Genomic DNA, 13,181 nt, shown 5'->3' with positions numbered 1-13,181 from the left:
AATTACATTTAATTTTTTGAGAAACTTGGATTATCTTTAGAGTTCATGCAATTATAAAAAGGCAGTGTCCCTAGCAGTAAAGAACTCATGTCGTGGCGTCAGTTTTAATCCTGCCTGTGCTATATATATATATATTTTTTTTTTTGAGGAAGATTAGCCCTGAGTTAACATCTACTGCCAATCCTCCTCTTTTTGCTGAGGAAGACTGGCCCTGAGCTCACATCCGTGCCCAACTTCCTCTACTTTATATGTGGGACTCCTGTCACAGCATGGCTTGCCAAGTGGTGCCATGTCGGCACCCGGATCCAAACCGGCAAACCCCAGGCCGCCGAAGCTGCACTTGCACTCTTAACTGCTGAGCCAGCCCCTCTGCCATTCATTAGATGAGTCACTCTGGGAAAATTACTGAACCTCTTTAAGACTCAGTTCCTTCTTCTATTCAGTGGAGATCATGGTAATGCCAAGCTCATAGAGTTGTTTTGAGAAAATGCATAGGAAGTTTAGGCCAGTGCCTGAAGCATAGAAGATACTCATATACAGTACCTATTTATCACTCCCTTTCTTGCCAACCAGGAAGTGTTGTGAAAATGCTTCAAGCTCCCAACCAAACTTTATTTACCCACTCTAGGAAAAAAGAGGTGGATTAAACATGGAAAGTAAAAGCATAGAGTCCTCTTAATTCCAACTGGCAGAGTGCAATGGAAAGAGCTAATGACAGCACCTTCTCTGGATTCATTCTCCTGGGCTTCTCCAACAGACCTCAGCTAGAAACGGCTCTCTTTGTGGCCATCCTGATCATCTACTTTTTGAGCTTTCTAGGTAATGGCACAATTATCCTTTTGTCAGTTTTGGATCCTCGCCTCCATACCCCTATGTATTTCTTCCTCTCCAACCTCTCTTTCATGGATCTTTGTTTGACTACTTGCACTGTCCCTCAGACTGTGGCCAACTTTAAGGGGAAGGACAAGACCATCACCTATGGTGGCTGTGTGACCCAGCTCTTCATTGCCTTGGGACTCGGGGGAGTGGAGTGTGTCCTCCTGTCTGTCATGGCCTATGACCGCTATGCGGCTGTGTGCCGCCCACTCCACTACATGGTGATCATGCATCCCCAGCTTGGCTTGCAGCTTGTTGTGACTGCTTGGCTTACAGGGTTTGGCAATTCTGTAGTACAGACGGCATTGACCATGACTCTTCCCCTCTGTGGTAAAAACCGAGTAGACCACTTCTTCTGTGAAGTTCCAGTGATGCTAAAACTGGCCTGCACCAACACCTCCATCAATGAGGCTGAACTCTTTGCTGTCAGTGTCTTCTTCTTGGTGGTGCCCCTGTCATTAATCTTAGTATCCTATGGTCACATTCCCCGTGCAGTCCTGAAGATAAAATCAGCCCATGGAAGGTGGAAGGCTTTTGGAACCTGTGGCTCTCACCTAATGGTAGTGATCATTTTCTTTGGCACACTCATCTCCATGTACCTCCAGCCTCCCTCCAGTTATTCGCAGGATGTGAACAAAAGCATTGCCCTCTTCTATACTCTGGTGACTCCCTTGCTGAATCCCTTGATTTACACTTTGAGGAACAAGGAAGTCAAAGGGGCGCTAAGGAGACTAGTGAGGAGAACCAGAGACTAGAGAGAGAGCTAATACAGGGCGTGCAGGCCCAAGCACTTGTGCACTGGAAGACTTCTGAGTGACTAAAATCTAGTCATATCTTAATTCAACAAATTCTTGCAAAGCACCTGCTGTGTACAAGATGCTATTCTAGGTATCTGGGATATATCAGTGATGGAAACAGAGATCCCTGGCCCCATGGAGCCAACCATCCAGTGAGGAGCAAATAAGTTATATAAGATAGCTAAAAGCAAACTGTGGTCTTCTGTGTATTGGAATACTATACAATAATGAGAGTAAACAAATTTTAAGTACATACAACATGAGTGATTTTCATAAACATAATGTTGAGTGAAAGAAGCCAGACACAAAATAGTTCATACTGTATGATTCCGTTTACATAAGACACAAAACCAGACAAAATGAATCTGTGATGCTGGAAGTCAGAATAGTGATTCCTTGGGGCCGGCCCAGCGGCATAGTGGTTAAGTTCGTGTGCTCTGCCTGGGTGGCTCGGGGGATTCACAGGTTTGGATCCCAGGCACACCACTTGTCAAGCCATGCTGTGGTGGCATCCCACATACAAAATAGAGTGAGACTGGCACAGATATTAGCTCAGTGACAATCTTCCTCAAACAAAAAAAGGAAGATTGGCAACAGATGTTAGCTCAGAGCCAATCTTCTTCAACAGCAACCAAAAAAAGAATAGTGGTTCCTCTAGGGAGTAATGATTAGAAGGAGAAATAGAGGGAGGGGGCTTCTGGGCTTCTGCTTACGTTCTGATTCTTGACATGGATGCTGGTTACATAAGGTATACAATTTGTGAAAATTCATCAAACTTTCCACTTAAGGTACTTGCACTTTTTGTACATATATTGTACTTCAATATCATTTACTTTTAAAAAGGTTTAAAGAAGCTGAAAATTAATAGAATAGTATGACACTAAATAACCACATTAAGTATTTTTTGCTCCTTTCACACAAAGTTTGGGTTTATATTGTGATCTCAGTTACTTCTCTCCATTGAACTGAACTAGTAGATTCTAAAGTGGTTTTGATATTAGTAATATTTAGCCAATTAGAATGAATCCTAATTCTCTTTTGAAGATCTCAATCAAAGATAATTTGTACAGTGAGTGTCTGATCGCTTATTCATTCCACATAGATACCTAGTGGCCAGTTCTTAAGGTAAAAACACTGATAATTTTCAAAAGAAAATTTTACTACTGAGTATTGTATTGCTGTGAATTAACTATATTTTGACTGAAAAAGATGTTTAGTGTGTGTGTGTGTTTGTATATCTGTGTGTATTTGTATGTATGTAGTCTACAAAAATCCACAGTTTAGTAGAAACCTAAAAATATTTTCATTCAACAGAGATTTCAAGATATTTAATTAATATTTCATGGCATACTAGTAAAATAGCAGATATTGAAGGGGATTTATAAAATAAAGTAAAAAATAGAATCAAATAATTGGTAAACTCAATGTGCAGTTAAATAATTTTCTTCTTAAATGTTTCTTATTAAACTATGACAAGTTTGAAGCTTTGTTCATTTATTATTATGCTAATTAAAGTATAGAAGAGCAAGGATTTATTCTGTTTACTTAAAATAAAATTGATTAGTGAATTGTTGAGTTCCATAATGATTTTGTCTCTGCTTGTGTTGAATAAATTGAGTGCTTTCTGATTGTATTCTGGATATAACAGAGAAGATATGATTTTTTTAACTATTTGTTCAAGGTCATACTCATTTACAACATTGTGTAAATTTCAGGTGTATGTTATTATATATCAGTTTCTGTAAAGACTGCATCAGCATCTGGCCTCATGGCTGAGTGGTTAAGTTCACAAACCCTGCTTTGGCAGCCAAGGGTTTCGCTGGTTTGGATCCTGGGTGCAGACCCAGCACCGCCCATTAAGCCATGCTGAGGCAGAGTGCCACACAGCACAACTAGAAGGACCTAAAACTAGAATATACAACTAGGTATGGGGGGGGGGCTTTGGGGAAAAGAAGAAAGAAAAAAGATTGGCAACAGATGTTAGCTCAGGGCCAACCTTAAAAAAAAGAGAGAGAGATTGCTTCAGGTTCAACATCAATAGTCTAGTTTTTATCCATCACCATACATATGTGATCCTTTACCCCTTTCACCCACCACTGAACCCCCTTCCTCACTGGTAACCACTAATCTGTTCTCTTTATCCATCTGTTTGTTCATCTTCCACATATAAGTGAAATCATGTGGTGTTTATCTTTCTCTGTCTGGCTTATTTGGCTTAACATCATATCCTCAAGGTCCACTTATGCTGTTGTAAATGGGACAATTTTGTCTTTTTATGGCTAAGTAGTATTCCATTGTATATACGTATATACGTGTGATATGTGATATGTGATATATATCACATCTTCTTTATCCATTCATCAGTTGAAGGGCACTTGAGTTGCTTCCACATTTTGGCTATTGTGAATAATGCTGCAATAGAGGTGCATAAATATCTTTGAATAGTTGATTTCAAGTTCTTTGGATAAATACCCAGTAATGGGATAGCTGGATCATATGATATTTCTATTTTTAATCTTGTGAGAAATCTCCATACCATTTTGCACAGTGGCCTCACCAGTTTTCAATCTCACCATGAGGGTGCTCTTTTCTCCACATCTTCTCCAACATTTGTTTTTCTTTGTCTTGTTAATTACAGCCATTCTGACCGTTATAAGGTAATATTTCTGTAGGTTTGATTTGCAGTTCCCTAATAATTAGTGACGTTGAACATCTTTTCACGTGCCTGTTGGCCATATGTATGTCTTCTTTGGAAAAATGTCTGTTCATATGCTGTGTCCATTTTTTGATTGAGTTGTTTGCTTTTTTCTTGTTGAGTTATATGAGTTCATTTTATATTTTGGAAATTAATCCCTTATTGGACATATGATTTGCAAATATGTTCTCCCAGTTGTTGAGTTGTCCTTTCATTTTGTTCATGGTTTCCTTTGCCCTGAAGAAGCTTTTTAGTCTGATGTAGTCCCATTTATTTATTTCTTCTTCTGTTTCCCTTGCGTGAATACACATGGTATTCGGAAAGATGCTGCTAAGACGGATGCCTAAGACTTGTGCCAGTACCATGCTGTTTTGATTACTATAGCTTTGTAGTATATTTTGAAGTCAGGGACTGTGATGCCTCTAGCTTTAGTTCTTTTTCTCAGAATTGCTTTGGCTATTCAGGGTCATTTGGTTTTCCGTATAAATTTTAGGATTCTTTGTTCTATTTCCATGAAGAATGTCATTGGGATTCTGATTGCAATTACATTGAACCCATAGATTGCTATAGGTAATATGGACAGTTTAACTATCTTTATTCTTCCAATGAATGAGCATGGGATATCTTTCCATTACTTTCTATCTTCTTCAATTTCTTACAATAATGTCTCATAGTTTTCAGTGTATAGGTCTTTCACCTCTTTGGTTAAATTTATTCCTAGATATTTTATTCTTTTTGTTGGGATCGTAAATGGGATTGTATTCTTGACTTCTCTTTCTCCAAGTTCAGTATTAGTGTGTAGAAATGCAACCAACTTTTGTATGTTGATTTTGTACCCTGCAACTTTGCTGTAGTTGTTGATTATTTCTAATAGTTTTCTGGTGGATTCTATAGGGTTTCCTACACGTAGAAACATGTCATCCACAAAGAGTCAAAGGTTTACTTCTTCCTTCCAATTTGCATCCCTTTTATTTCTTTTTCTTGCCTAATTCCTCTGGCCAAAACCTCCGGTACTATGTTGAATAGGAGTATTGAGAGTGGGCACCCCTGTCTTGTTCCTGTTCTCAGAGGGCGGGCTTTCAGTTTTCACCATTAAGTATGATATTGGCTGTGGGTTTGTCATATATGGCTTTTATTATGTTGAGGTACTTTCCTTCTATACCCATTGTATTGAGAGGTTTTTTTTTTTTATCATTAATAGATGTTGGATCTTGTCAAATGCTTTCTCTTCATCTATTGTAAGGATCATGTGAATTTTATTCCTCATTTTGTTAATGTGGTGTATCACATTGGTTGATTTGTGGACGTTGAAACATCCTTGCATATGTGGAGTAAATTTCACTTGATCATGGTGTATGATCATTTTAATGAATTTTTGTATTCGATTTACTAATATTTTGTTGAGGATTTTTGCATCTATGTTCGTCAGCAATATTGACCTATACTTTTCCTTTTTTGTGTTGTCCTTTTCTGGTTTTGGTAACAGGGTAATGGTGGCCTTGTAGAGTGAGTTCAGAAATGCCCATATGCTTCCCTATTTTGAAATAGTTTGAGAAGGATGAGTATTAAATCTTCTTTGAATGTTTGGTAGAATTCACCAAGAAATCATCTTGTCCTAGACTTTTATTTTGGGGGAGGTTTTTGATTACATTTTCAATCTCTTTACTTGTGATTGGTCTATTCAGATTCTCTGTTTCTTCTTGATTCAGTTTTGGGAAGTTGTATGATTCTAAAAATTTATCCATTTCTTCCAGGGTATCCAATTTGTTGGCATATAGCTTTTCGTAATGTTATATTCCTTTGTATTTCTGTGGTGTCCATTGCAATTTCTCCTCTTTCATTTCTGATTTTATTCACCTAAGTTTCTCTCTTTTTTTCTTAGTGAGTCTGGCTAAGGGTTTGTCAATTTTTTTTATCTTCTCAAAGAACCACCTCTCAGTTTCATTGTCCTTTCTTTTCATTTATTTCTGTTCTGAATTTTATTGTTTCCCTCCTTCTATTGACTTTGGGCTTTTTTTGTTCTTCTTTTTCTAGTTCTTTTAGGTTTAGTTTAAGATTACTTATTTCAGATTTTTGTTTGTTGAGGTAGACCTCTATTGCTCTAAATCTCCCCCTTTGTATCACTTTTCATGCATCCCATAAGAGTTGGTTTGTTGTGTTTTCATTTTATTTATCTCCAGATATTCTTTGATTTCTCCTTTGATTTCATCCTTAATCCAATGGTTGTTCAGTAGCATATGGTTTAGTCTCCACATGTTTGTGACTTTCCCAACTTTTTTCTTGAAGTTAATTTCCTGTTTCATAGCACTGTGGTCAGAAACGATGCTTGATATGATTTCAACCTTCTTAAATTTATTACGGCTTGCCTTGTTTCCTAACATATGGTCTATTTGAGAATGTTCCATGTGCACTTGAGAAGAATGTGTATTCTTCTGCTTTTGGATGGAATGTTCTACATATATCTATTAAGTCCATCAGTCTAGTGTTTAATTTAAGGTTACTGTTTCCTTGTTGACTTTCTGTCTGGATGATCTACCCATTGATGTAAGTGGGGTATTAAGGTCCCCTACTGTTACTGTGTTGCTTTCTGTTTCTCCTTTTAGGTCTGTTAATAGTTGCTTTATATTCTTTGATGCTCCTGTGTTAGATGCATGTATATGCATAAGTGTTATGTCTTCTTAGTGGAATGTCCCTTTTATCATTCTATAATGCCCATCTTTGTCTCTCATTATCTTTTTTATCCTGAAGTCTGCTTTATCTGATATAAGTATGTCTAAACTCATTTTCTTTTGCTTGCCATTTGCTTGGAGTATCATCTTCCATTCCTTCACTCTGAGCCTATGTTTGTCTTTAGAGCTGAGATGTGCTTCCTGGAGGCAGAATACTGTTGGGTCTTGTTTTTTAATCCATCCAGCCATTCTGTGTCTTTTGAGTGGAGAATCCAATCAGTTTACATTTAGAGTCATTATTGATACATGAGGGCTTAACAATGCCATTTAATCTCTTATTTTCCAGTTTTTCTACATTTCCATTGTTTCTTTTCCCTTGTATTTCTGACTGCCATTTCAATTTGGTGGCTTTCTGTGATAGTTTCTCAGTTTTATCTTTATTTATGATTTGTGACTCTGCTCAGATTTTTTGTTTAATGGTTACCATGGTGTTTGTATAGAAGATCTCGTAGATGAGATAGTCCATTTTCTGATATCCTCCTCTCCCCATTAACCTGAGCATCCCTTTCCTCTTCTCCTTCTAATTTTTGTTTTCACAGATTACTCCTTTGTGTGTTGTGAGCTTGTGACTAAGTTGAAGAGTTTATAGTTATTTTTAATGCTTTCTTTCCCTTTATACTCTGTGTTATAACTAAATGTTTGCTAACCTATTCTGATATAGAGTGGCAATTTTCAGATTTTGTCTGACTATTATCTCCTCGCTCGAAGCTTTGTAAACTTTTGCCTTTTTATTTCAAACAGGAGTGCTCCCTTCAACATTTCTTGTAAGGCAGGTCTGGTGGAAATGAACTCCCTCAGCTTTCGTTTGTCTGGGAAAGCTTTTATTTCTCCATGATATCTGAAATATAATTTCATCAGATAGAGTATTCTTGGTGATAGTTTTTGTGTTTCAGTATTTTGAATATATTGTTCCATTCTCTCCTAGCCTGTAAGTTTTCTGAGGAGAAATCTGCTGAAAGTATGATGGAGGTTCATTTGCAGGTTATTTTCTTTGCTCTTGCTGCCCTGAATATTTTTTCTTTGTCATTGACTTTTGACAGTTTTAATCTTATATGCCTTGGAAAACGTCTTTTGGCATTGATGTAATTAGGAGTTCTATTGACTTCATGTACTTGTAAGTCCAGTGTTTTCCCAGGCTTGAGAATTTCTCAGCTATTGTTGCTTTGAACAAGTTCTCCGTTCCTTTCTCCTTCTCATCTCCCTCTGGGATACCTACAATACTTATGTTACTTTTCCTAATTAAGTTGGATATTTCTCAAAGAATTTCTTCATTTTTTAAAAATCTTAGTTCTGTCTCCTCCTCCACCTGAAGCATTTCTATATTTCAATCTTTGAGCTCACTAATTGTCTCCTCCATAAGGTCTGCTTTCTACATTATTTTTTCTACTTTATTATGCTTTCTACATTATCTTTTACTTCATTAATTGTGTTATTCATCTCCAGAATTTCTGTTTGCTTTTTTTTTAAGCTTCAATCTCTTTGATGAAGTGTTCCTTCTGTTCATTAATTTTATTCCTGAGCTCTTGAACTGTCTTTCTGAGTTTTCTTGTAACTCGTTGAGTTCCTCTATGACTACTATTTTGATTTCTCTATCAGTTAGATTGTAAACTTCAGTGACTTCAAATGTGCTTTCTGGAGAGTTATAATTTTCCTTCTGTTCTGCAGTGTTACTGTAGTTCTTCATGGTGTTTGAGCAATTGATCCTCTGCCAGCACATTTGTGGTAGTAATCACCTTTTCTTATTTGGGTACAGCTGTTGTTGCTTTGGTTCTAATCACCTGGCTCTTGTGTTCCTCCACTGGCTCTTTGCAGGCTCAGATGCTACTTTCCCAAGAACCACCTACACTGCTGTTCCTGGGTTATCTTGGGTTGCTCATTGCACCACTGCCAGGGTTGCTTCATTCAGGTGCCACAGTCACTTGCAGGGGCTGAGGGACCCAGAGACTTGTACACAGCTCCCGCTGCTGCTGGAGCTGGTGTTAGGGTTCCTGCCACTGGAAGCCGAGTCACCAGTTCTGCTGTGGTTCTTGTTGCTTCTGGTTGGAGGTTCTACTTGCCACAGATATGATTATTTTAATAATAATTCCTTGGACTTTTCTTTCAAACATGACAACTAACTTCACTGATAACCATATCATTTTTATGACACAAAGGTTCCATACTCTGTATCCATCTAGGTGTTTACTTTTGCCTTTTCAGCAAATAAACATTGCTTCCATTCACTAACTCAATTTATTATCCCATTCAAGGTAGCCTTGTGTCAAGTGACTTCCACTTCCAGATAGGATGTATTAGGTTGTAACAGGCCAATATTCCCACTGAAATTACTTGAAAAAGCCAGATGAACTTTTAGCAATCATACTTTTGAAGACATTACAGAGCTGTGGAAGTGACAAGAGTGATGTAGATGAGACTTACAGAGGACAGAACCTTCTGAACTGAACTGATGAATGCCAGGATTCTTTTTCCCAGGGAGCATTTGCAGAGCCTGAACGTGAGCTGACGATTGGTCTTGGCCCAGAGAGAAGGCCTTTGCCAGAAGGAAAAGAAACCTTCATAACAGTCATGTAAGGCTGAAGTGACAAACGGAAACCTAAGGGACTTCAAATACATGGCCAGATGTTTCCAGTGGAAATTTCCATTATCAGTGGACCACGTGGGAAACCAGAGAGTTAGACCAATAGCTTCAAAAATATAAAATAAAACATCTTGCACTTTTATTGTGCTTGAGAAATGCATACCCACTAGGGAGAGTCCTATCTCTACCACACAGCTCTCTTTATTAAGGCATTTGCCAAATTTTGAGCTGCACAGAGCAGGGGACTAAGTAGCTAAGCTGAAGGGCAGAACATAATCTTCCAGAGTCTTTCAGGACCGATAAAAGACTTTCCAGACTTTCGGTCAAAATCCCAGGAGGACCAAGCCCTAGAAATAGGAGAGAACAAGAGGTAGACTGAATATAAGTCTGCAGTCCAGCCTGACCAACTTAGTCCCAATCAAGGAAAGGGAGAATGCTCCCTGGGGGAAGATAACATCCTCTAGGATCCGCTATGGTTCTTTTATACATCACATCTGGTATATCATTAAAAATTAAAAGACATTAAAAGAAGGAACATTATATGACTGACAATTGAGGGGAGAAAATGATACTAGAAGCAGAGGGACAAATGATCTAGATAGTGGATTTAGCAGCCCAAGACATTAAGATAGCTGTGATTAATACATTCAACAAAAATGGAGGGAAAGGTGGGAAAAAGTGATGAAAGGAAATAGAATTTCAACATAAAATTGGAATCTATGTGAAAGAATTAAGCAGACATTGTAGAAATTAAAAATACAACTTCTATCACTAGAACCTCTCCAAATGTGCACACGTAATGAGTGTAAGACTCATACATATGCCTTTGGAACATTCTTCTCATGATTAGGCACACAAGTCTTAAAGGTATTCTCAACAGGCAAGGGTATGGACTAGTTTTGTGAGGTTTTCTGTTTTTTAATCACAGCAATAGTGAGCAGGATTTAAAGCTTTCCTTACTTTAGAAGTAAGTGGATGTGTGATGGAATGGAGATAAACAGAAAATTGCTTCCCTGTGACATGCAGAAAAAAAAGAGGGCGGAACTCGTGAAACAATAAAAAGTCTTGTTAGAAATCAAATGTGAATAAAAAAGTTATAGGTTTCTTAATGCAAATTTAATCTGAACATCCAAGGTTTTTATAGAAAAAAACAGCACTGAAGGTTCAGAATCTTATCCACTAATTAAGGATAGCACTTGATTTTGGAAGTTCCATGCTTTAAGAGTAGGATTTCACACTAGAGGACCTTGGATTGGAATCCAGGCCCCAGAAATATGACTGACTCTGAAGAGTCAGTTACACTTTCAGTGCCAAGGATTACTGATCTATAAATAACAGTTGATGTCATTTAAAAAGAAACAAAATCTTTAAAAAAGAAGGATTGGCATTATTCTTTAAATATTTGGTAAAATTCACCAGTGAAACCATCTGATCCTCAGCTTTTGTTTCTTAGAAGGTATGTGACTACCGATGCAATCTCCTTACTTGTTATTCGTTTCTTCAAATTTTCTATTTCTTCATGATTCAGTCTTGGTAGGTTGTATATTTCTAGATATGTACCCATTTCTTCTAGGCTATCCAACCTGTTGGCATGTAATTGTTCATATTAGTCTCTTGTGATCCTAGGTGTTTTTGTGATGTCAATTGCAATGTCTCCTCTTTCATTTCTGATTTTATTTATTTGAGTCTTCTTTTTTGTTTTCTTAGTCTAGCTGTAGCTTTGTCAATTTTTTTTATCTTTTCAAAAAACCAGTCTTAGTTTGGTTGATCTTTTCTGTCATTTTTCTGGTCTCTATTTCATTTATTTCTGCTCTGATCTTTGTTATTTCTGTCCTACTGCTAACTTTGAGCTTTATTTGTCCTTTTTCTAGTTCCTTGAGGTGTAAAATAAGGTTGTTTATTTGAGATCTTTTTTTCCTTAATGTAGGCATTTATTGCTATTAATTTCCTCCTTAGAACTGCCTTCTCAGCATCCCATAGGTTTTGATATGCTGTGTTTCCATTTCATTTGTTTTAAGATACAAGCATACCTCATTTTATTGTGCTTTGATTTACTGCACTTCACAAATAATGTTTTTTACAAGACCCTCCACCAGCAAAAACATTACAACTCACTGAAGGCTCAGATAATGGTTAGCATTTTTTAGCAATAAAGTATTTTTTAATTAAGTTATGCACACTTTTTAGACATAATGCTACTGCACACAATAAACTACAGTATAGTGCAAACATAGCTTCTATATGCACTGGGAAGAAAATCATGTGACTTGCTTTATTGAGATATTTGTGCAATTGCAGTGGACTTGGGCAAAACCCACAATATCTCTGAGATATGCCTGAATTTTTTTACTTCCCTTTAATTTTTTTTGGCTTCAGAAGTGAGTTGTTTAATTTCCGCATATCTGTGAATTTTCCAGCTTTCCTGCTATTATTGATTTCTAGTTTTATACCATTGCAATTAAAAAAGATGTTTGGTATTCTTACAATCTTCCTAAATTTGCTAAGATTTCTTTTTTAAATTATCATATGTTCTATCCTGGAGAATGTTCCTTGTGTGCTTGAGAAAATATGCATTCTGCCACTGTTGGATGGAATGTTCTGTATATATCTATTGGGTCTTTTTGGTCTAAATTACGGCTCAAATCCAATGTTCCTCTGTTGATTTTCTGTATGGATGATTTATCCGTTGTTGAAGTCAAAGTATTGAAGTCCTGTGCTGTTACTGTATTGTTGTTTATTTCTCCCTTCAAATCTATTAGTATTTGCTTAATATATTTATTTGCTCCTTTTTTGGGTCCAATATATTTACTATTGTTGTGTCTTCTTAAAGAATTGACCCTTTAATCATTATATAATGAATTTCTTTGTCTCTTGTTACCATTTTTGACTTAGAGTTTATTTTGCCTAACATAAGTGTAGCCACCCCTTCTCTCCCAAACATTTAAAGAACTAATGCCAATCTTTCTCAAGCTCTTCAAAACACTTGAAGATGGAGGACATTCCAGAATTCATTTTACAAGACTAGCATAACCCCGAAACCAAACCCAGATAAACACTAAAAAAAAAAAAAAAAAGCCTACAAATCAATGTCCTTCATGAATATACATGCAAAATTGCTCAACAAAATATTAGCAAACCAAATTCAACAGCATATTAAAAGATTCATATGCCATGAGTAAGTGAGATTTATAGCAGGGATGCAGGATGGTCCAACATACACAAATCAATAAATGTGACACACGGGCTGGCCCAATGGCACAGCAGTTAAGTGCGCACCTTCCGCTTCAGCGGCCAGGGTTCCCTGGTTTGGATCTCAGGTGCGGACATGGCACCACTTGGCTATGTACAAAATTCTACATAAGCACTACCTAGTGTTATTACCAGCTAATGGCTACCATTGTCACTGGTGGCATTGCATCACATCCTTCATCCAGTGATCCTGTGTACAGCCTACAATGAAATTAATGCTACATAATGTGGCTGCCACATTGGTCAGGTCACTATAG

The 13,181-nt window shown here is 37.2% G+C and overlaps 1 protein-coding gene across 1 annotated transcript; it reads left to right on the top strand.

The window, feature by feature from the left end:
- Window positions 1-698: 698 nt before the first annotated feature.
- On the top strand, window positions 699-1,631 carry LOC139046024 (putative olfactory receptor 2B8). The gene has a single exon (XM_070516789.1). It carries the CDS (start codon window positions 699-701, stop codon window positions 1,629-1,631), a length of 933 nt encoding a protein of 310 aa, XP_070372890.1.
- Window positions 1,632-13,181: the final 11,550 nt, after the last annotated feature.

The sequence above is a fragment of the Equus asinus genome, chromosome 8 (assembly GCF_041296235.1).
Source record: "Equus asinus isolate D_3611 breed Donkey chromosome 8, EquAss-T2T_v2, whole genome shotgun sequence".
In the NCBI taxonomy this organism is placed as follows: domain Eukaryota; kingdom Metazoa; phylum Chordata; class Mammalia; order Perissodactyla; family Equidae; genus Equus; species Equus asinus.
This window is presented reverse-complemented; position numbering and strand designations above follow the sequence as displayed.

Bases quoted from the DNA above. Each gene is read 5' to 3' on its own strand.
- LOC139046024 (XM_070516789.1), top strand. From the start codon at position 699: ATGGAAAGAGCTAATGACAGCACCTTCTCTGGATTCATTCTCCTGGGC.